The following is a 24,669-nucleotide window of genomic DNA, read 5'->3' as shown; positions in this document are numbered from 1 at the left end:
CCAGACACCATGAGTCACAGGTTAGTCCCCAGACACCATGAGTCACAGGTTAGTCCCCAGACACCGACACCATGAGTAACAGGTTAGTCCACAGACACCGACACCATGAATCACAAGTTAGTCCCCAGACACCGACACCATGTGTCATAGGTTAGTCCACAGACACCGACACCATGAGTAACAGGTTAGTCCACAAACACCATGAGTCACAGGTTAGTCCACAGACACCATGAGTCACAGGTTAGTCCACAGACACCGACACCATGAGTAACAGGTTAGTCCACCGACACCGACACCATGAGTAACAGGTTAGTCCACCGACACCGACACCATGAGTAACAGGTTAGTCCACCGACACCAACACCATGAGTAACAGGTTAGTCCACCGACACCAACACCATGAGTAACAGGTTAGTCCACCGACACCAACACCATGAGTAACAGGTTAGTCCACAGACACCATGAGTAACAGGTTAGTCCACAGACACCATGAGTAACAGGTTAGTCCACAGACACCATGAGTAACAGGTTAGTCCACAGACACCATGAGTAACAGGTTAGTCCCCAGACACCGACACCATGAGTAACAGGTTAGTCCCCAGACACCGACACCATGAGTAACAGGTTAGTCCCCAGACACCGACACCATGAGTAACAGGTTAGTCCCCAGACACCGACACCATGAGTAACAGGTTAGTCCCCAGACACCGACACCATGAGTAACAGGTTAGTCCCCAGACACCGACACCATGAGTAACAGGTTAGTCCCCAGACACCGACACCATGAGTAACAGGTTAGTCCCCAGACACCGACACCATGAGTAACAGGTTAGTCCACCGACACCGACACCATGAGTAACAGGTTAGTCCACCGACACCATGAGTAACAGGTTAGTCCACCGACACCGACACCATGAGTAACAGGTTGGTATACAGACACCGACACCAGGAGTAACAGGTTAGTCCACAGACACCGACACCAGGAGTAACAGGTTAGTCCCCAGACACCGACACCAGGAGTAACAGGTTAGTCCCCAGACACCGACACCATGAGTCACAGGTTAGTCCCCAGACACCGACACCATGAGTCACAGGTTAGTCCACAGACACCGACACCATGAATCACAGGTTAGTCCCCAGACACCGACACCATGAGTAACAGGTTAGTCCCCAGACACCATGAGTCACAGGTTAGTCCCCAGACACCATGAGTCACAGGTTAGTCCCCAGACACCGACACCATGAGTCACAGGTTAGTCCACAGACACCGACACCATGAATCACAAGTTAGTCCCCAGACACCGACACCATGTGTCATAGGTTAGTCCACAGACACCGACACCATGAGTAACAGGTTAGTCCACAAACACCATGAGTCACAGGTTAGTCCACAGACACCATGAGTCACAGGTTAGTCCACAGACACCGACACCATGAGTAACAGGTTAGTCCACCGACACCGACACCATGAGTAACAGGTTAGTCCACCGACACCGACACCATGAGTAACAGGTTAGTCCACCGACACCAACACCATGAGTAACAGGTTAGTCCACCGACACCAACACCATGAGTAACAGGTTAGTCCACCGACACCAACACCATGAGTAACAGGTTAGTCCACCGACACCATGAGTAACAGGTTAGTCCACAGACACCATGAGTAACAGGTTAGTCCACAGACACCATGAGTAACAGGTTAGTCCACAGACACCATGAGTAACAGGTTAGTCCACAGACACCATGAGTAACAGGTTAGTCCACAGACACCATGAGTAACAGGTTAGTCCACAGACACCATGAGTAACAGGTTAGTCCACAGACACCATGAGTAACAGGTTAGTCCACAGACACCATGAGTAACAGGTTAGTCCACAGACACCATGAGTAACAGGTTAGTCCACAGACACCATGAGTAACAGGTTAGTCCACAGACACCATGAGTAACAGGTTAGTCCACAGACACCATGAGTCACAGGTTAGTCCACAGACACCATGAGTCACAGGTTAGTCCACAGACACCATGAGTCACAGGTTAGTCCACAGACACCGACACCATGAGTAACAGGTTAGTCCCCAGACACCAACACCATGAGTAACAGGTTAGTCCACCGACACCATGAGTAACAGGTTAGTCCACAGACACCATGAGTAACAGGTTAGTCCACAGACACCATGAGTCACAGGTTAGTCCCCAGACACCATGAGTCACAGGTTAGTCCCCAGACACCATGAGTCACAGGTTAGTCCCCAGACACCATGAGTCACAGGTTAGTCCCCAGACACCATGAGTCACAGGTTAGTCCACAGACACCGACACCATGAGTAACAGGTTAGTCCACAGACACCATGAGTCACAGGTTAGTCCACAGACACCATGAGTAACAGGTTAGTCCACAGACACCGACACCATGAGTAACAGGTTAGTCCACCGACACCATGAGTAACAGGTTAGTCCACAGACACCATGAGTCACAGGTTAGTCCACAGACACCATGAGTAACAGGTTAGTCCATAGACACCGACACCATGAGTAACAGGTTAGTCCACAGACACCGACACCATGAGTAACAGGTTAGTCCACCGACACCATGAGTAACAGGTTAGTCCACCGACACCATGAGTAACAGGTTAGTCCACAGACACCATGAGTCACAGGTTAGTCCACAGACACCATGAGTCACAGGTTAGTCCACAGACACCATGAGTCACAGGTTAGTCCACAGACACCATGAGTAACAGGTTAGTCCACAGACACCATGAGTCACAGGTTAGTCCACAGACACCATGAGTCACAGGTTAGTCCACAGACACCATGAGTCACAGGTTAGTCCCCAGACACCATGAGTCACAGGTTAGTCCCCAGACACCATGAGTCACAGGTTAGTCCCCAGACACCATGAGTCACAGGTTAGTCCCCAGACACCATGAGTCACAGGTTAGTCCCCAGACACCATGAGTCACAGGTTAGTCCCCAGACACCATGAGTCACAGGTTAGTCCCCAGACACCGACACCATGAGTAACAGGTTAGTCCACAGACACCGACACCACGAGCAACAGGTTAGTCCACAGACACCGACAACAGGAGTAACAGGTTAGTCCACAGACACCGACACCAGGAGTAACAGGTTAGTCCACAGACACCGACACCAGGAGTAACAGGTTAGTCCACAGACACCGACACCAGGAGTAACAGGTTAGTCCACAGTCCCCGACAACAGGAGTAACAGGTTAGTCCACAGACACCGACAACAGGAGTAACAGGTTAGTCCACAGACACCGACACCAGGAGTAACAGGTTAGTCCACAGACACCGACACCATGAGTAACAGGTTACTCCTCAGACACAGACACCATGAGTAACAGGTTAGTCCACAGACACCATGAGTCACAGGTTAGTCCACAGACACAGACACCATGAGTAACAGGTTGGTATACAGACACCGACACCATGAGTAACAGGTTAGTCCCCAGACACCGACACCATGAGTAACAGGTTAGTCCCCAGACACCGACACCATGAGTAACAGGTTAGTCCCCAGACACCGACACCATGAGTAACAGGTTAGTCCCCAGACACCGACACCATGAGTAACAGGTTAGTCCACAGACACCGACACCATGAGTCACAGGTTAGTCCACCGACTCCATAAGTAACAGGTTAGTCCACAGACACCGACACCATGAATCACAGGTTAGTCCCCAGACAGACACCATGAGTAACAGGTTAGTACACAGACACCATGAGTAACAGGTTAGTCCACAGACACCGACACCATGAGTAACAGGTTAGTCCCCAGACAGACACCATGAGTAACAGGTTAGTCCACAGACACCATGAGTCACAGGTTAGTCCACAGACACCATGAGTCACAGGTTAGTCCCCAGACAGACACCATGAGTAACAGGTTAGTCCCCAGACAGACACCATGAGTAACAGGTTAGTACAGAGAGACACTGACACCGTAAGTAACAGGTTAGTACACAGACAGACACTGACACCAGGGTTGGTACACAGACAGACATGGACACCATGAGTAACAGGTTAGTACACACACACCGACACTGAGACCAGGGTTGGTACACAGACAGACAGTGATGTGGAGTGAGGCCTAGGTGCACTGTATAGCAGTGAGAGCAATACATTGAATTCCAGCAGCTGAATGGAAGCTACAGGGAACAGAAGATGGTTACATGGAGAATTCTCACCAGCAGAGGGGGAGACTTTACTGCCTGCTGGCTGTCTGAACGTCGTACTAAACACGGCAATCTCTTCCGAAGCAACTGTAGCAGAGAATATATAATTACATAGAGAGAGAAATGGGTCAGTAATAACACTCATAGGGAACATGAGAGAGATGGGTCAGTAATAACACTCATAGGGAACATGAGAGAGACGGGTCAGTAATAATACCGATAGGAAACACGAGAGAGACGGGTCTGTAATAATACCGATAGGAAACACGAGAGAGACGGATCAGTAATAATACCGATAGGAAACACGAGAGAGACGGATCAGTAATAATACCGATAGGAAACACGAGAGAGACGGATCAGTAATAATACCGATAGGAAACACGAGAGAGACGGATCAGTAATAATACCGATAGGAAACACGAGAGAGACGGATCAGTAATAATACCGATAGGAAACACGAGAGAGACGGGTCTGTAATAATACCGATAGGAAACACGAGAGAGACGGGTCTGTAATAATACCGATAGGAAACACGAGAGAGACGGGTCAGTAATAATACCGATAGGAAACACGAGAGAGACGGGTCTGTAATAATACCGATAGGAAACACGAGAGAGACGGGTCAGTAATAATACCGATAGGAAACACGAGAGAGACGGGTCAGTAATAATCCCGATAGGAAACACGAGAGAGACGGGTCAGTAATAATCCCGATAGGAAACACGAGAGAGACGGGTCAGTAATAATACCGATAGGAAACACGAGAGAGACGGGTCTGTAATAATACCGATAGGAAACACGAGAGAGACGGGTCAGTAATAATACCGATAGGAAACACGAGAGAGACGGGTCTGTAATAATACCGATAGGAAACACGAGAGAGACGGGTCAGTAATAATACCGATAGGAAACACGAGAGAGACGGGTCAGTAATAATACCGATAGGAAACACGAGAGAGACGGGTCAGTAATAATACCGATAGGAAACACGAGAGAGACGGGTCAGTAATAATACCGATAGGAAACACGAGAGAGACGGGTCAGTAATAATACCGATAGGAAACACGAGAGAGACGGAGAGACGGGTCAGTAATAATACCGATAGGAAACACGAGAGAGACGGGTCAGTAATAATACCGATAGGAAACACGAGAGAGACGGGTCAGTAATAATACCGATAGGAAACACGAGAGAGACGGAGAGACGGGTCAGTAATAATACCGATAGGAAATACGAGAGAGACGGCTCAGTAATAATACCGATAGGAAATACGAGAGAGACGGGTCAGTAATAATACCGATAGGAAACACGAGAGAGACGGGTCAGTAATAATACCGATAGGAAACACGAGAGAGACGGGTCTGTAATAATACCGATAGGAAACACGAGAGAGACGGGTCTGTAATAATACCGATAGGAAACACGAGAGAGACGGGTCAGTAATAATACCGATAGGAAACACGAGAGAGACGGGTCAGTAATAATACCGATAGGAAACACGAGAGAGACGGGTCAGTAATAATACCGATAGGAAACACGAGAGAGACGGGTCAGTAATAATACCGATAGGAAACACGAGAGAGACGGGTCAGTAATAATACCGATAGGAAACACGAGAGAGACGGGTCAGTAATAATACCGATAGGAAACACGAGAGAGACGGAGAGACGGGTCAGTAATAATACCGATAGGAAACACGAGAGAGACGGGTCAGTAATAATACCGATAGGAAACACGAGAGAGACGGGTCAGTAATAATACCGATAGGAAACACGAGAGAGACGGGTCAGTAATAATACCGATAGGAAATACGAGAGAGACGGCTCAGTAATAATACCGATAGGAAATACGAGAGAGACGGGTCAGTAATAATACTGATAGGAAACACGAGAGAGACGGAGAGACGGGTCAGTAATAATACCGATAGGAAACACGAGAGAGACGGGTCAGTAATAATACCGATAGGAAACACGAGAGAGACGGAGAGACGGGTCAGTAATAATACCGATAGGAAACACGAGAGAGACGGGTCAGTAATAATACCGATAGGAAACACGAGAGAGACGGGTCAGTAATAATACCGATAGGAAATACGAGAGAGACGGCTCAGTAATAATACCGATAGGAAACACGAGAGAGACGGGTCAGTAATAATACCGATAGGAAACACGAGAGAGACGGAGAGACGGGTCAGTAATAATACCGATAGGAAATACGAGAGAGACGGCTCAGTAATAATACCGATAGGAAATACGAGAGAGACGGGTCAGTAATAATACTGATAGGAAATACGAGAGAGACGGGTCAGTAATAATACCGATAGGAAATACGAGAGAGACGGGTCAGTAATAACAAAGATAGGGAACGCGAGAGAGACGGCTCAGTAATAACACAGATAGGGAACGGGAGAGAGACAGGTCAGAAAAACCCAGATAAGGAATGTGGGGGGGGGGGGGGGGGGAAGGGGAGGGGAGAGAAAGACAGTGATATCACAGATCGAGAATGAATGTAATGACAGGGATAAGGTTTAGATTCTCGGATACCTTTTTGATTTTCCCTCCAGATTTCTTCACCATCAGTTCGTCCACCATTGACTGCAGGCTGATACTCATCATGATGGCCTGAAACAGAAACTGAAAATGATCTCTGGATGGCTCTAAATGCCACATACTGCAACGAACATGTCATGAGCAGCCATTGGGAACACGCAATGGGCAGGAGACTAGCATTATAAAAAGGAGAGTACTGAATAGGCAGCCATTGGGAACACGTAATGGGCAGAAGACTAGCATTGTAAAAAGGAGAGTACTGAATAGGCAGCCATTGGGAACACGTAATGGGCCGGAGACTAGCTTTGTAAAAAGGAGAGTACTGAATAGGCAGCCATTGGGAACATGTAATGGGCAGGAGACTAGCATTATAAAAAGGAGAGTACTGAATAGGCAGCCATTGGGAACACGTAATGGGCAGGAGACTAGCATTATAAAAAGGAGAGTACTGAATAGGCAGCCATTGGGAACACGTAATGGGCAGGAGACTAGCATTGTAAAAAGGAGAGTACTGAATAGGCAGCCATTGGGAACACGTAATGGGCAGGAGACTAGCATTATAAAAAGGAGAGTACTGAATAGGCAGCCATTGGGAACACGTAATGGGCAGGAGACTAGCATTATAAAAAGGAGAGTACTGAATAGGCAGCCATTGGGAACACGTAATGGGCAGGAGACTAGCATTATAAAAAGGAGAGTACTGAATAGGCAGCCATTGGGAACACGTAATGAGGCAGGAGACTAGCATTATAAAAAGGAGAGTACTGAATAGGCAGCCATTGGGAACACGTAATGGGCAGGAGACTAGCATTATAAAAAGGAGAGTACTGAATAGGCAGCCATTGGGAACACGTAATGGGCAGGAGACTAGCATTGTAAAAAGGAGAGTACTGAATAGGCAGCCATTGGGAACACGTAATGAGGCAGGAGTCTAGTATTGTAAAAAGGAGAGTACTGAATAGGCAGCCATTGGGAACACGTAATGGGCAGGAGACTAGCATTGTAAAAAGGAGAGTACTGAATAGGCAGCCATTGGGAACACGTAATGAGGCAGGAGACTAGCATTATAAAAAGGAGAGTACTGAATAGGCAGCCATTGGGAACACGTAATAAGGCAGGAGACTAGCATTGTAAAAAGGAGAGTACTGAATAGGCAGCCATTGGGAACACGTAATGAGGCAGGAGACTAGCATTATAAAAAGGAGAGTACTGAATAGGCAGCCATTGGGAACACGTAATGGGCAGGAGACTAGCATTATAAAAAGGAGAGTACTGAATAGGCAGCCATTGGGAACACGTAATGGGCAGGAGACTAGCATTATAAAAAGGAGAGTACTGAATAGGCAGCCATTGGGAACACGTAATAAGGCAGGAGACTAGCATTGTAAAAAGGAGAGTACTGAATAGGCAGCCATTGGGAACACGTAATGAGGCAGGAGACTAGCATTATAAAAAGGAGAGTACTGAATAGGCAGCCATTGGGAACACGTAATGGGCAGGAGACTAGCATTGTAAAAAGGAGAGTACTGAATAGGCAGCCATTGGGAACACGTAATGAGGCAGGAGACTAGTATTGTAAAAAGGAGAGTACTGAATAGGCAGCCATTGGGAACACGTAATGGGCAGGAGACTAGCATTATAAAAAGGAGAGTACTGAATAGGCAGCCATTGGGAACACGTAATGGGCAGGAGACTAGCATTATAAAAAGGAGAGTACTGAATAGGCAGCCATTGGGAACACGTAATGGGCAGGAGACTAGCATTATAAAAAGGAGAGTACTGAATAGGCAGCCATTGGGAACACGTAATAAGGCAGGAGACTAGCATTGTAAAAAGGAGAGTACTGAATAGGCAGCCATTGGGAACACGTAATGGGCAGGAGACTAGCATTGTAAAAAGGAGAGTACTGAATAGGCAGCCATTGGGAACATGTAATGGGCAGGAGACTAGCTTTGTAAAAAGGAGAGTACTGAATAGGCAGCCATTGGGAACACGTAATGGGCAGGAGACTAGCATTATAAAAAGGAGAGTACTGAATAGGCAGCCATTGGGAACACGTAATGGGCAGGAGACTAGCATTATAAAAAGGAGAGTACTGAATAGGCAGCCATTGGGAACACGTAATAAGGCAGGAGACTAGTATTGTAAAAAGGAGAGTACTGAATAGGCAGCCATTGGGAACACGTAATGGGCAGGAGACTAGCATTGTAAAAAGGAGAGTACTGAATAGGCAGCCATTGGGAACACGTAATGGCAGGAGACTAGCATTGTAAAAAGGAGAGTACTGAATAGGCAGCCATTGGGAACACGTAATGAGGCAGGAGACTAGCATTATAAAAAGGAGAGTACTGAATAGGCAGCCATTGGGAACACGTAATAAGGCAGGAGACTAGCATTGTAAAAAGGAGAGTACTGAATAGGCAGCCATTGGGAACATGTAATGGGCAGGAGACTAGCATTATAAAAAGGAGAGTACTGAATAGGCAGCCATTGGGAACACGTAATGGGCAGGATTATAAAAAGGAGACAAGATGATGGCCTAGACAATACCAGCAGTTACATCTCTGCTGGTACCAAGCAGCTCCAGGTGCCAATGAATACCTGAGGAACCCCAGTAGGACCACGTTTACAGGCCCAATGCTGGCAGATGAGGCAGTGCTCACTGAGCCCCCTCTGTACTGCGTGAGCTGGAAAATCCCTTTGCTGATGTCTGCAGAGGGAATCCCTCTCATTAAGGGTTGGATTAGAGGAAAAGTCTGCCCCTGTATTTATGCAGGTCTCCCACCTGGTGGACACTCCCCTAGGGGACCAGATGGAAGACTGTAACAACGGACAGACAAGTACTAATTACAGACATACAGCAGTAAAACATCCCCACAATGCATCCTGGCTTCCTCCCCTCTGCCCTGGAGATAATTGAGAAGTAATTCAATTATCTCCCAGGACAGAGGCAAGACTCCATAATGCACGTGGTGAACACAAGATACAATATTACTATAAAATACATAAAGACACATTTTATACATAAAACACAGACATGTCACATATCCCCAGATAGCTCGGATCTGAGCGCTCAAAACTACCGAATAGCGCTCCGATCCTATTCACACAGTTCAATTGCCATGGAGCCAAAGTCTTTAATTACATGAATTGGCTCCATGGCTGTGCTATCTGGGTTAACATTCAAATATACAAACTACCGAATTCTACACTACACTGATTCTGGGCTGAGCACCGCTGGCCGTCCGGGGAGCTCCTTAACACCGCCACCTAGCGGCCGCTAAGTGTAACCGCGGCCACCCAGTAACAAATCAATTAAGCTGCAGTTAACCGCAGCTTCAGGGAGGTAAATGGAGGGCACACGCCAGCTTCTGGGTGGCCAATTAACGGTGCCTGCCAGCTCCCCACGGCTCTGGGGAGGCTAAGAAAGGGCTGTTTGTTCGGTAGATAGAATCTACCGAACGGCTGGGCAGAAAGGAAGGAATAAATCTTTCTGCACAGTAAAATTAACCCTTTAACTGCCGGTCCATAATCCAAAGGCAGCAGGCGGGCAACCAGGCTCCTTCAATGCAATGTGGCGAGATTGGTCTCGTCACACCGTTCTTTACGGATCCCCTCTACGTTCCTCTTCCCATCCACTCAGACGAACGGCGTTCGGAAGTTTCATAATACCGAACACAGGGAGCATTATCCACGAACCAGATTTACTTTATCTACTGTGGTTTTCATAAAAAACACCACGGGGGGGGGGGCAGGGCCTGGACGCAGAGCCGAGCGGGCGCAGGTCAGAGCTGCTCCTGCTCCAAACGCCAAATCTGTCGGCTAAAAAGCCACAAAACGACTTCAAAACTCGTCAAATGGGCCACCAACAAAGAGCTGCTGACAAGGGCTACGCGTTGGTGCCAAACACCAGGCACCGACTGCAGAACACCCAGCAACGCAACCCGAGGCCTACAAGCATGGCCGGCGTGGAGGAGGCGGCCGCTCCCCCAGCGACAGCATACAGAAAGAGACTGGGCCCACGTTCCCCCCCCCCCCCCCCTATGGACCAGCGGGGATTATCCCGGTCCCAGCTACCCATTACCTGCTGCCAAGCGACGATGGGGTAACCCGAAAACAACTGACACGCTGTGTAGCCGTGGACAAGATGGCGGACTCCGCACGGACCCCCACCACACGGGACCTACTGGAGCCGCTTGAGGTCCGCCTTGACAGGCTATTTACAGCCTTCTGGAAGAGGCTCGAGAGCAGACCGCGAACTGCAAAACCGCCACCTGACTCACCTCACCCTCCCCGCTACGCACCAAGCTTGATCAGCTGGAAGGCTCATGAGACACACTCCGACGAGAGGCGGAGGAGACGGGTGAAGCCCAGGGCACGCAGGCCACGCAAGCAGAGGAACAAGGGCTGCCACCAAACACCCACCCGCAGGCCTGGGGGCAATACCTGCCATCCCCTAAAAGGAATCTGCTGGGCTACAACGGGACCACCAAAGCGAGACACCGTGAAACAGGCACCGGAACAGAATGCTGGCAGGAGGAATGCCTTACCGCCGCATGGCAACAGGGTTCCCGCACGCAACACCAGCCTCCTGGCTGCTCTCTCCACCGACTACCTCGCCTGCCCTCACTCCCAGCGGACATGTCCAGCCTCCAGGGAAGGGGTTGGATGACCGAGACGGACTCTAGTTTCCAGCTGGCTAAGGACAGTGTCCCCCCTCTACAGGCATAGGCTGAGTAAACTGTCGACCACTCTATAGCAAAGCATATCTGTATTTTGTTCTTTTTTGTTCCTTCACAAAGTTAGACATAAACCTGTTATCCTGATACTGCGGTTATTGTTTACGCTATACTGTAGCCTAATTACCATCTTATATCCTATACTCTATGCTACAGTATACTACTTTCTACTATATTGAGATGCTTAAACTTATTACAAACATATAAGCTATTGGTCACATTGTTTTTCGTTCATCCCAATACCGGGTACTGCACTCTGTCCATGACAGGCATAGGCTGAAAGCATAAAAAGTTGTCGGATCCACAATCACCTCACACTCAGCCAGAAAAACTAATCCATAAGGCTGCACCACGTGTCCCAAACATCCCCACAGTAGCACCTACCACTACAGTCACTCAGGGTGGCAAACTTAGCTTGCATATTACCATTAAGTGTAACTTACTGCATGTTCAATTATCGCTTAGGCATACCTTGCAGTAGCAAAACTTTGATCTTTAATACTAAATATATATTCTAATGTTAATCTTGTTACCGTGCAAACATATACTATTCAAAGTCTCTAACGTTACTTGTTTAATATGTGCATCTATCTTTACTTCTGTGACTTTCATTTAAACAAGCAGGATTAGCCTATGTATCAATACACTTAAAAACTGTGCCATTTTCTCATGCCATATATATGCTCTGCATTGTTTTCACTGTTTACTAATGCTGTTGTGGCATCGTGAACCTCTGTATTGTCTTGTGCACAGGAAAAAATAAAGAATTAAAAAAAAACAAAAAAACACCACGGAACGGAGAACGGCTCTTGCTACATTTCTCATGGAATGGTTTCTCGGCTTCAACCTTGTGGCAGACCGGTCATCTCTCCCTGCGGTCCCGTTCGTTAACTTCCTGGACGGATCTGGCTGATTTTTTATTATGTTGTTCCCACAGAGCCAGACTACCCAGGGATGTGGGGTTCCCATGTATTTTGGGGGTATTTCAGGGTGTTGTGTAAAATGTTACTTTTTCTCGGACTCACTTATCTCTCTGGCTCAGAGGAGGAGTTTGTACACTGTATAAATTGAATGCCTGTTTGCCATTAAACCAGTCTTGTCCCAGCATTAAGCTTTGGCTCATGTGTGGGTTATTATGAGACACCAGCGATATTGGAACCTGTGGATTATTGGCGTGCTACTATTATGGGAAAAGAGTATGCAAGACCTTCACTGACCATCACAATAAGTTTGTATTTCTTCATAAAAAAAAAAAAAAAAAAAAATTGACACACACACACACACACACACACACAGAAATTGTGGCATAAGGAATGCATGGTAAAAGTGCTAATAAGGCCTTGGTCGCAAACGTGTCACATCTCAAAATAGCCTTGGTCCTTATGGGGTTAAAGGAAGCCTAATCTTTAGGTGTTGGATACATGACGACATACATTGTTTCCTATTTATCTGAAGAGTTCTGTGGTTACCCAGTTATTGGCAAGGACATCACAGAGCAAGTGACGAGCAGGTCTCACCTGGGGGCTCGATATGGTGATCCACTGCAAACGGTCTTTGCTCATCAGATATTCAAAGGCCAATTCCAGCCTGGCTTCGGTCTTGTTTGGGCTTCCACTTCCATTAGCAAACGGGACCTGCACACAATCAAACAAAGCCGTACCCGTTCAGGAAATGGGAAAGCACATATTCACAAAGGGGGAAACTGGATCCCTTCATATTCAAAATCAGGTGACTAGAATGTACAAAATGTATAAACGAGCGCAGGCTGTGGTACTTACTGAAGATGTCACACGCCAACATCTCATTCGCGTCACCTTGAAGCTGCCCTCTTTCATTTGGTCGTTGGGCAGTTTGACTTGGAAATTGAGCTCATTGTTACCAGCGCTAACAATCACCTGGCAGCCTTTCTCCGGGAAGTCTGTGATGCATGCCTCGAATTTCAAATAGCCATAATACTTCAGGGTTTGCGCCAGCTGAATAAACTGAGACACATAGACCAAGTAAACAAACACCAAAACAACTTTACCTTGTGTGATCTCAGTCAGGGAAGGTATGACTAGTGTTTCATAAACAAAGCGATTTAACAGAAGTATTATGTGTTAGTAACGCACCGGGACTGGGGACCTGGGATTACAGGAGTATACCGGGCACACTGTCAGAGCCGTACATTTCCTATCAATCTCTCTCTAACAGAAACATTATGTATTAGTAATGCACCAAGACTGGGGGACCTGGGATTACAGGAGTATACCGGGCACACTGTCAGAGCCGTACATTTCCTATCAATCTCTCTCTAAAACCCTTACCTCTTTTTTAGAAACTTTCTCCTGCAGAGACTTCAACTGCCGCAGCTGGTCCTTTGTTACCTGCAGCCATCCCCGCTCAATGTCACAGACAGTCTACAAAGCAAACGAGAAGGCTGTCAGACGTAAACGGGGAAAACGCACAATATGTCGGACACTTTCCAGGACACGAGCAATCATCATGAAGGGAACTTACTTGAGCATATAACAGGTTGAGTCCTACGCTACTCTCCATGACATCATCATCGTAGGAAGAGTCCCAGTAACTGAAAAAGAGACATCCTTTCTCACTATGTCTGAAAGCTTACTTTATCTTCACCAACCCCCGTAAAAGCTGAGCCCTCACCTTTTGCGAAGGATAATCTTGTATTCTCTGCTCCTAAGGCTGGTTAATGACACATAAGGCAACTCAAATTCTTGCAACTTTCTCACAACTATCAAAGAAATAAACAAGGTCAAAAAGGGATTCTGCCAGCACGATCCTGGGACAGAAGATCACTTTAACATTACTCACAGAAGAACGAGCTATCACTGCTGTCTTTAATGAGATACAGGCTGAAATATCCCACTAGATCATCCGGAAGGTCCAGCTTGTTGGCGACTGCCTAGGGAGAGAGGAACACAAGGTGAATTGGATGCCCTGATTACTCTTTATACACATCAATCCGCCCACTGTCACAGAGTCAGAGAGCCCAGCCAGTTCTATATTCTATTATGGATTCAGTCCAGCTCACATGCCATGACTATCTGGCCAGTATACAGAGCATTGAGAGCCCAGCCAGTTCTATATTCTATTACGGATTCTGTTGGCTGACAGTGCATAACTCCTCCTCTGAGCCAGCGAGATAATGGAGTTTAGAGAACATACTAAACTCAATTATCTTCTGGTCAGAAAAAGTAAAAATTTTTAAAAAAATTAGAAATATTCCAAAAACACATAAGAACCCCACATCCCAGGGTAGCTTGTCTCTGTGGGAGCAACATATTCAAAATTCAGCCAAATCCGATCGGTAACACCAGAGAGAGAGTTGACCTATCTGCCACGAGGTTGAAGCCAGGAAACAACAGTTCCAGAGGAAATGTAGCAAGAGCCGGTCTCTGTTCGTGAAGTTTTATACGAAAACCGCAATTGGGGAAATATCTGGTTCGTGAAGAATGCTTCTTGTGTTCGGTAGTTTGAAACTCCCGAACACCGTTCGTCTAAAGTGCTGGGAAATAGAACATAGAGTTCCATAGAGACCGGTGTTCGTGCAAGGGTGCATTGACGAAAACAGTCCCAGGCACTCGACAACCAAGTCCTGCAGGCAGCGTTCGGGAGACAAGATGGCTGCCACCCATTGTTCTCTCCACGTGTATTCGTATGCATGAAATGGCAGCCACCTAGGAGCATTCAATGAGTCTGCGGTTTTCGCATAGATACACGGCGTTCTTAGTTCTAATTAGTCTCTGGGGTGGTCTCGGTTCGGGAAAAACAAATTAACAAATGGAACAGCAAAAGAAACGAATAACTGTGGAAGGCTGACAGAAGGGAGTACAATTGGCGAATGGTGATGAGGTTATCCCTTCACAGGCTCCATTCGTAGGACCTGAGCGCTATTCGGCTATATTGAGCGCTCAGATCCAATCTATCTGGGGATATGTCGAATGTGGGGGTTCCATTAGGTGAAATATAAGTTATGTATTTTATTACAGTTGTAAAGTGGAATTATTTTCTCTACCTGGAGATAATTAAGTTACTGCGGCCACTAAGCCCAATTATCTCCAGGATAGTGAGAAGGTATTTCACTATTTATGTGGGAGTGTTTTATACTGTACTGTAGAATGATTGGTTAGTGTAACTTGTGTTTCAGTCCTCCATAAGGTCCCTGTGGGAGTATCCCTTTGTGGCGAAACCAGCTTCGCCACTGTGAACTGGAGAGGCCTGGTTGCTAGCCTCCTGCCCGCTGACTATGGCCCCTGGACATGTTGCACTTTAGAGACTATATTTGGGCATGTAACAATTTGTATTGCTGCTGCTGGCCCTTTAAAAGCAGCGATGGACATATTGGAACTTTTGGGACTACTGTACCTTTAAGACTGTGGAGCGTAGTACAGTAATCCTGCCTTTAATACTTTCATGTAATGTATTATGTGTCCTCTGGGTGACCGCCATTCGGGAAACAACCACGTGGCGGCGGCCATCTTTAACTGCCGAACAGCGGTGTTTTGCCGTCGAGTGTCTGGAACTGAAATCGGACACTCGACTAGGCAAACACCGCTGAGACCTCCAGACTTCCAGGATTTCGTATAGAAACTACCGAATGACCCGTCGTTCGGTAGAAAGAAACATACGAACTAGGGGATTCATGCGAATCCCCCTTAGTCTCTATAACCCAAGTAATTCGTCTGTTTGCGTTCCCTTGTTTGTGACCGACCGCAGGGCCAAAATGCATGGAACTGTTTTCGGATACTTTACCCATGCGGTCGGTCAATACTTTAAAGTCCCATAACTCCCGAACCGTTTATCCGAATGGGCTGATTTTAACATATGTTGTCCCTCCAGACTAGGGCTATCTGGAGATATTGGATCTGTGGATGTACCCCAAGTATTTAGGGTACATCCAAAACTTGGGTAAAAATGTGTCCCTGTTAATTATGTTAAGTGCTAATCTAAGGGGAGGAAATGTGTGGGAGGTACATCCATGTGATTGGTTAAATTCATCCTCCCCCTGGGAGTGTCCTGTATGTACTTGGTTGTAATAAAAGCCAGACTGGGTGTCCCAGTCCTCAGTTCCTGCTTAACCCTCAAAATGAAGTGTCGTCTCGTTCTTGGGGGGGATTGGATTGTAAGCTGACTGCCAAGAGTGTAAGCCGATTGTATGCTTTTCTTGTTCAGCTGTTCCAGTTCGGAGTGTTATTTCGTATCCAGCTCGTGAGTTCTGATGTTCTGCAGTAGCTGTGCCTGTCTATGGAAAAGGGGATTATCGCCTAAACGCATTTTTCCCCTTGTATGCTGAAACGGTCCGTTACAATTGGTGGCAAGCGGCGGGATCGTTCCTACAACCAGAGGGACAGCTACAGACAACACTATTTCTGGATTACAAATTGAGGGCAACGCTAGTATCCGTACAGCGACCCTATCTACAAAGGAACTCAGAAAATGGAGGAGAAGTTTCAAGTTAGATTGGACGATTACGTCCTGGAGTCTGGAGCAGTCTCAGAGGAGAACATGTTGATGTACAGAGAGACTGTCAGAGCCGAATTGTGGGACGAGGGGATCAGCGCCGCAGCAGAAGGCAGCGAATTCTGGCTAGAATGGCAGAGCGGATGCCCCTCCTGAGAAAACAGACCACAGAAAAGTGGGTGACTAGACTCGAGATTCTAGTATACGCAGAACTGGTGCTCGACGACGCATACCAGGCGCTACAGTGGTACGCGGCTCAGTGTGTCCCCAGGATGGCAGAGTATGAGTTCCCAGAAGGCGGAGATTACACTGGCCCCGGTCTATTTTGGGATAATAGTGGTGACGAGGACTTTGGGGAAGATACCGACTATCGTTTTTGGGACCTGTACGGCATCCGAGAGAACATGCTGGGTCTCTTTGGCGCTATTGACCTCGAGGCAGACCTACGATATTTAGTTACCCAGGAATGGAACCTGGAGGGGGATTACCTGCGACTCATCAATGCGGCCTGGGAAGAGACAACCGGTCCTCCCGCCCAACAGCAACCAGCAGTACCCGAGGTAGCAGAGCTCCTAGACTGGTCCTGTGAGCAACCCCAGGGAGATGAAGGTGTCGCCCTTCCTCCCCAGCGGCAGTGGGTAACCCAGGGAGATGAAGGTGCCGTCCTTCCTCCCCAGCAGCAGTGTGTACCCCAGGGAGATGAAGGTGTCGTCCTTCCTCCCCAGCGGCAGTGGGTAACCCAGGGAGATGAAGGTGTCGTCCTTCCTCCCCAGCGGCAGTGTGTACCCCAGGGAGATGAAGGTGTCGTCCTTCCTCCCCAGCGGCAGTGTGTATCCCAGGGAGATGAAGGTGTCGTCCTTCCTCCCCAGCGGCAGGCTGAGTTACGGGGGCAGAGGTTGTTGTTCCTGCCCCCCAGCAGCAAAGTGATGTGCCAGGAAGGCAGTGTGAAGTGAAGGGAGAGGAGAGCAGCGTCCTCCCTCCCCAGCGGCGGTGTGTACCCCAGGGAGAAGAAGGTGTCGTCCTTCCTCCCCAGCGGCAGTGTGTATCCCAGGGAGATGAAGGTGTCGTCCTTCCTCCCCAGCGGCAGGCTGAGTTACAGGGGGCAGAGGTTGTTGTTCCTGCCCCCCAGCAGCAAAGTGATGTGCCAGGAAGGCAGTGTGAAGTGAAGGGAGAGGAGAGCAGCGTCCTCCCTCCCCAGCGGCAGTGTGTACCCCAGGGAGATGAAGGTGTCGTCCTTCCTCCCCAGCGGCAGGCTGAGTTACAGGGGGCAGAGGTTGTTGTTCCTGCCCCCCAGCAGCAAAGTGATATGCCAGGAAGGCAGTGTGAAGTAAAGGGAGAGGAGAGCAGTGTCCTCCCTCCCCAGCGGCAGTGTGTGTTTCAGGGAGCAGAAGGTGCAGTCCTTCCTCCCCAGCGGCAGTTTGCCATCCAGAGAGAGGAGCTTGTTACACCCTCTCTCCCACGGCAACCTAACCCACCGAGGGGAGATGTTAAGCCCCCCAACTGTGCAGATGGGACCGTAGTCTCTGCACTTACAGCACAAGGGATAGGGACGGTCGGTCCTGTTCCCCAGCCTCAGTGTGATGGATCCAAAGGGGAGACAGTCAGTCTCCCCCTCCGGCAGTCGAGCTGTGCACCTAAAGGGGAGACAGCCAGTCTCCAGCAACCAGGCGCCCACCAGACTACTCCCGTGGTAGTGCTGGCAACAGGACAGAGTACCGCTGGTCTCTGCCCCCTCAGCAACCCACCAAGGCAGCCTACCCGTCTCCCACCCAGCAGTGGTGAAACACCAGAACTTGGACAAAATTCTTCCTCACCCAGATGTAGTAACCGGTTAGTGGGGGTGGGCTGCTCTGTTATTTCTGTTTCGTGGGTGGGTTGCTGGACTAACCAGGGCACTGACCGGCAGAAAGTCAGATACCCTGTTAGTCTAATTGACAAAGGGGAGAAATGTGGCGAAACCAGCTTCGCCACTGTGAACTGGAGAGGCCTGGTTGCTAGCCTCCTACCCGCTGACTATGGCCCCTGGACATGCAGCACTTTAGAGACTATATTTGGGCATGTAACAATTTGTATTGCTGCTGCTGGCCCTTTAAAAGCAGCGATGGACATATTGGAACTTTTGGGACTACTGTACCTTTAAGACTGTGGAGCGTAGTACAGTAATCCTGCCTTTAATACTTTCATGTAATGTATTATGTGTCCTCTGGGTGACCGCCATTCGGGAAACAACCACGTGGCGGCGGCCATCTTTAACTGCCGAACAGCGGTGTTTTGCCGTCGAGTGTCTGGAACTGAAATCGGACACTCGACTAGGCAAACACCGCTGAGACCTCCAGACTTCCAGGATTTCGTATAGAAACTACCGAATGACCCGTCGTTCGGTAGAAAGAAACATACGAACTAGGGGATTCATGCGAATCCCCCTTAGTCTCTATAACCCAAGTAATTCGTCTGTTTGCGTTCCCTTGTTTGTGACCGACCGCAGGGCCAAAATGCATGGAACTGTTTTCGGATACTTTACCCATGCGGTCGGTCAATACTTTAAAGTCCCATAACTCCCGAACCGTTTATCCGAATGGGCTGATTTTAACATATGTTGTCCCTCCAGACTAGGGCTATCTGGAGATATTGGATCTGTGGATGTACCCCAAGTATTTAGGGTACATCCAAAACTTGGGTAAAAATGTGTCCCTGTTAATTATGTTAAGTGCTAATCTAAGGGGAGGAAATGTGTGGGAGGTACATCCATGTGATTGGTTAAATTCATCCTCCCCCTGGGAGTGTCCTGTATGTACTTGGTTGTAATAAAAGCCAGACTGGGTGTCCCAGTCCTCAGTTCCTGCTTAACCCTCAAAATGAAGTGTCGTCTCGTTCTTGGGGGGGGATTGGATTGTAAGCTGACTGCCAAGAGTGTAAGCCGATTGTATGCTTTTCTTGTTCAGCTGTTCCAGTTCGGAGTGTTATTTCGTATCCAGCTCGTGAGTTCTGATGTTCTGCAGTAGCTGTGCCTGTCTATGGAAAAGGGGATTATCGCCTAAACGCATTTTTCCCCTTGTATGCTGAAACGGTCCGTTACACCCTTACTGGAGGACCTCCATAAAAGGACAAGCTGTGGCCACCATTAAACAGATCGTTTTACCCCTTCATGAAGTCTTGGCTCATGTTTGGGGGATTGGAAGCTATAATTCACTACACCTTCTGCTACACTTCCATTTCGGGAGATTATGCACGGATTTATTCAGCTGGAGTATAAGCTGGCAGGAGTGGAGTTTTCTCCCGAATAGATATATTGAACCGAAAGAAGGAGTGAATGGCCCACAGATACGAACAGCTCAAATGAACAACATTAAAGGAATTACTGGAAGCTCAAGGCATAGTGTCAAGAAACAAGCCGAAAGCCATGATAATAGCCAATTAATAGAGAGCGATAGAACCAGCAAAGCTACCATGGAGATTACAGAGGAAACAGAGTTCCAAAAGGATTTAAGATGGAGACTCAGCATTTTGGAGCCCAATCCATCGTAGGAGATTATTGCACAAATAATGGCACAAGCAACACAAGCGCAGAATGCCAGAGTTCAAGCAACAGGAACGCAACCAGGGGATAAACTAGCGCTGCAGAGAGCTGCTTATGGACAGACACGTAATGTAGCAGAGTACATCTGGCTGTCCAGCATATTCCCTGTTTACTCGTTACTTGATCCCCAATACTTGCGTGTGAGTAATTTATAAAGACGTTCGCGTGAATTTAAAGCATTTTTCTAAATATTCCCCATAGACTGTATTGAACCACTCCATTCGGCATACGATCTAAAACTACCAAATCACCGGACCACCCTGATGCGAAGTGTGGCTTCAATCTACCTCCCTGTTCGTTCTATTTCGTCTCCCTTAAAACTCACAAACGCTTTGTTACAGTCCCTGGGTGGCCGCCATTTCGGGAGCTGAACACGTGGCGGCAGCCATCTTAAACTCACGAACAGCGGTCTTTGATCAATGAGTGTCTGGAACCCAAATCGGACACTCGACTAAGCAAACACCGCTGAGACCCCAAGAGCTACAGAAAAGACTGATAGAAATCCCAATAACAAGGGGATTCATCCGAATGCCTGCCCAGCTCTGGATGGCATTTAGTTCGGGACTTTTAAAACACGAACAGAGACTGACCGCAAGGCCAAAACTTATGGAACTGTTTTCGGCTACTGTTGCCGGTGCGGTCAGTCAAAACTTTATTCCTCCATAACTCCCGAACCCCTTGTCCGATCTGGGTGATTTTTGAGTACGTTGCTCACCCAGATCAGGGCTATCAGGGGATACCATATTTAGGGGTGTACCCTAGGTATTTGGGGTACATCCAGAACGTGGGGGAAATTGTGTGCCTTTTAATTATGTTAACTGATAATCTGAGGGGAGGAGATGTGTGGGTTGTACCTTATACCTAATTGGTTACTGTACTAATTATTGTGGGTGTCTCCCTTGCATGGGAGGATGTGACGAAATGCCTTTCGTCACAGAGTTTATTGGTGACAAGCTGCCCTTTACCCACGGCTGTTGGAGGAGCCTGATTGCCAGCCTCTTACCTGTTGACTATGGTCCCTGGGAGATTTGGCCCTTCAGGTGCAACATTTGGGCATATTGTATTTATTGTACTGCTGCTGGCCCTTTAAGAACTGTCTGGGGACATATTGAGACTTTGGGTAACAATACCCTTTAAGACTATGGCCCCTGAAAACGTATGGACTTTTATTCGGTGTGTATGGCCCTTTAAGAACCGTCTGGGGACATCTTGTAACTTTAGTGAACAATGCTCCTTTAAGACTATGTCCCCAGACCTGTAAAATAACTTGTTCCTGGCTTTCTCCCTCTTGGTTCAGTAAATGGGGCTTACTGAACCTAGTACCACACAGGCGGACCACCCAGAAGTTAAAGTGTGCAGGCAATTTACCTCCCAGGCTGTGAGGTTACTGCAGTTTAATTGCCGACCGCTGGGTGGCCGCCATTTGACAGTCGAACACGTGGCGGCGGCCATCTTTGTTCATTCGAACGCGGTCAGCGGTGTATGCTAAAGATTCTGTGGAACTAAAATCGGATGCGCAAATACACGAACACCGCTGACCCTTACCTTCTTCCCTACTGAACTTGCAGCTCCAGAGACTAAGTCCCGTTCGAAGATGGTCGTTTTTCTGCATGAAATTGACCGACCGCACAGCCCAAATCTATGGAACTGTTTTGGGCAGGAAATTGTGCTTGCGGTCGGTCATAAAGGACTTCCACCTAACTTTTGATCCACTGGAGGGATTTGTCTGATTTTTGGAAGGGTTTATGTTTAAAGTGTGCTGATTCTAAATATGTAGTAATCTTTTTATGAAGATTGGATGTACGGTTAAAGTTATAGCACATGTATAAAAACTGTAGTTTTCCTGGCTGTAATAATTATGTTAACTGGTTATCTGAGGGGAGGGAACCTGTGGGTTGCAACCGTTATGCTATTGGCTATTTTACCCCTCTCCTGTGGGCGGTCTTATATGTGTAAGATGGAAATAAAAGCAGACTGGGTGTGCTAGCACCTCAGATCATCTTGTACCTCCATGAAGTTTCGGCTCATGTTTGGGGGATTGGAGAATTACACTCTGGGGATTGCTATAATCACTATACTCCCCAGGGTATAATCGCTGAGCTCTGCTAAGAGCCTGTTCCTGTTCTCTGGAATTCGGAGAGGTCCACCTACTGGAAGCTGGACTTGGGTCCAGAGTGGGTGGAGGCGAGTTTTGGAGTTAAACTGTGTGGAAGTTTGCCCGGCTCACCACGAGATATTAGCAGACTCAGAGTTCCATAGAATCAGGGGCAAGAGCTGGTCTCCGTTCGGATGAAATTTGCACGAAAACCGCTGTAGGTATCTTCAATCTGGTTCTTGGAGAATGCTTCCCTCGTTCGTCTGTTACAAACTCCCGAACGCCGTTCTTCTGCCGTATTTAGAAGGGCTTCGTATGGGACTTCCAGAGGGGGACCGGGTGTTCGTTGAGTGCCATGCCGAAAAACAGTTCCAGGCACTCGACGACCAAGTCCCGCTGGCCGCCGTTCGGGAGTTAAGATGGCCGCCGTCCATTGTTCTCGCCACGTGTTCGTTTGCCGAAATGGCGGCAACCTCGGAGCCGTCAATTAACTTGCGGTTTTCGTGCAGTTACTCAGAGTTCTAAGTTCTAATTGCTACCCAGGGTGGTCTTCGTTCGGCAAGCTCACTATTTTACAGAACAAGGGAAATTAACAAAATTAAAGTAACGAATGAACCAGTAATAAAGCCAAAGAATAAAGTAGCAGGGAGGGAGAGAACCGAATGAGTGGAGGGTGATTCTTTACAACTTCTATGACGAACGGGCCTTCCGCATGCACCTCGCTGCCCACAACTAGATTCAGGGGTGCCAGGCGACCACGTTGGCAGATGCCCTACAGTTATTCCTACTGGAGCAGTTTTATGATTATGCTCCGCCAGAGGTTAGAGACTGGGTTCGTGATCGCAAGCCACGACAGCAGAAGTATGAAGAGCAACTTAACACTAATGATACCTCGTCCCCCTACCTCTGCCCCAACACCCACGGCGCCAGCTAGACCTACTAGCTCTCACGCTGCACCAAGCAATCCGGGATACCGTAAGCCACCGCCTATGTGCTTCGGGTGCAACCAAATAGGGCCCATCAAGCCCAACTGCCCGCAGCGCACCTCAGCACAGGGAGGGGCGACAACCAGTACCACTGCCTAGAGCCGCGGCACATTGCATCCAGGAGGATTACAGTAAAGAAACCCAAGGGGTTATTTATCCTATTCCACCCCAGACACCACCGAACAATGATCTGTACTACATGAAGTAAACCCAGTAGAGGCCGCTGGCGACAATAGGGCGCATCATCGCCAGACCGTCCGCCTAAATGGACAGGAGGCTAGAGGCCTAAGAGACAGCGGAGCCACCATCACCCTGGTACAACCACACTGGGTCAAGCCGCCCCAACACACGGCAGCGTTCCGAGTAGCCGGGGGGGAGGGGGGGCATCCACAAACTACCCACAGCCCGGGTCCATATTGACTGAGGTACTGGAGCTAAATCCCTGGAAGTAGGGATTATGACAGATCTTCTGGCCGAAGTACTCCTGGGGAATGACCCCTCACAGTTTGTCCCACCAGCCCAGGAAAGAACTTGCCTGTGACCACTCGACAGCAGACTCGAGCAATGGAGACCACACTCTCAGGCACCTCAGGTAGGAACAGATACCCAGACCCTGGCTGTAACGCCACCCCCTGGCATAAAAGGGTGAAACCGCCGTTTAGTTGATCTTCCCTTCCAGAGACACAGGCACAGCTACTGCAGAACACCGAACTCCCGAACTGAATAAAAGGGAATGCTCTAAACTCCCGAACTGCATACAAAATAGCACTCCAAACTCCCGAACTGGAACCTCACGAATAGCTGCTAGCAGACGAACAGGAAAAGCACCCAAGCGGCTTACACTCCTGGCAGTCAGTCCCTATCAGCATACAGTAAATCCCCCCAAGAATCAGACAGAGCTCCGTGTTGAGGGTCAAGCAGTGGTCTGGTTTATTAATGGCTACCTGCCCAGTATTTATGCAGGTCTTCCACCTGGTGGACACTCCCCTAGGGGACCAGATGGAAGACTGTGACAAAGGACAGACATGAACCAATAACAGACACACAGAGGTAAAACA

The 24,669-nt window shown here is 48.3% G+C and overlaps 1 protein-coding gene across 1 annotated transcript in view; it reads right to left on the bottom strand.

The window, feature by feature from the left end:
* The window catches only part of SNX17 (sorting nexin 17), a 70,999-nt gene that overhangs the window by 21,411 nt on the left and 24,919 nt on the right, over nt 1-24,669 (bottom strand). The window contains exons 6-13 of the mRNA XM_063441842.1: nt 14,305-14,395; nt 14,137-14,224; nt 13,987-14,056; nt 13,794-13,886; nt 13,266-13,469; nt 13,005-13,121; nt 6,743-6,820; nt 4,212-4,286 (exon numbers count right to left, since the gene is read on the bottom strand). Of these exons, the coding sequence (XP_063297912.1) occupies nt 4,212-4,286; nt 6,743-6,820; nt 13,005-13,121; nt 13,266-13,469; nt 13,794-13,886; nt 13,987-14,056; nt 14,137-14,224; nt 14,305-14,395 (816 nt within the window). The remainder of the gene's footprint in view (nt 1-4,211; nt 4,287-6,742; nt 6,821-13,004; nt 13,122-13,265; nt 13,470-13,793; nt 13,887-13,986; nt 14,057-14,136; nt 14,225-14,304; nt 14,396-24,669) is intronic.

Source organism: Pelobates fuscus, chromosome 2 (genome assembly GCF_036172605.1).
Source record: "Pelobates fuscus isolate aPelFus1 chromosome 2, aPelFus1.pri, whole genome shotgun sequence".
NCBI lineage: Eukaryota > Metazoa > Chordata > Amphibia > Anura > Pelobatidae > Pelobates > Pelobates fuscus.
The sequence above is the reverse complement of the archived record's forward strand: the minus strand, read 5'-3'. Positions and strand labels throughout refer to the sequence as shown.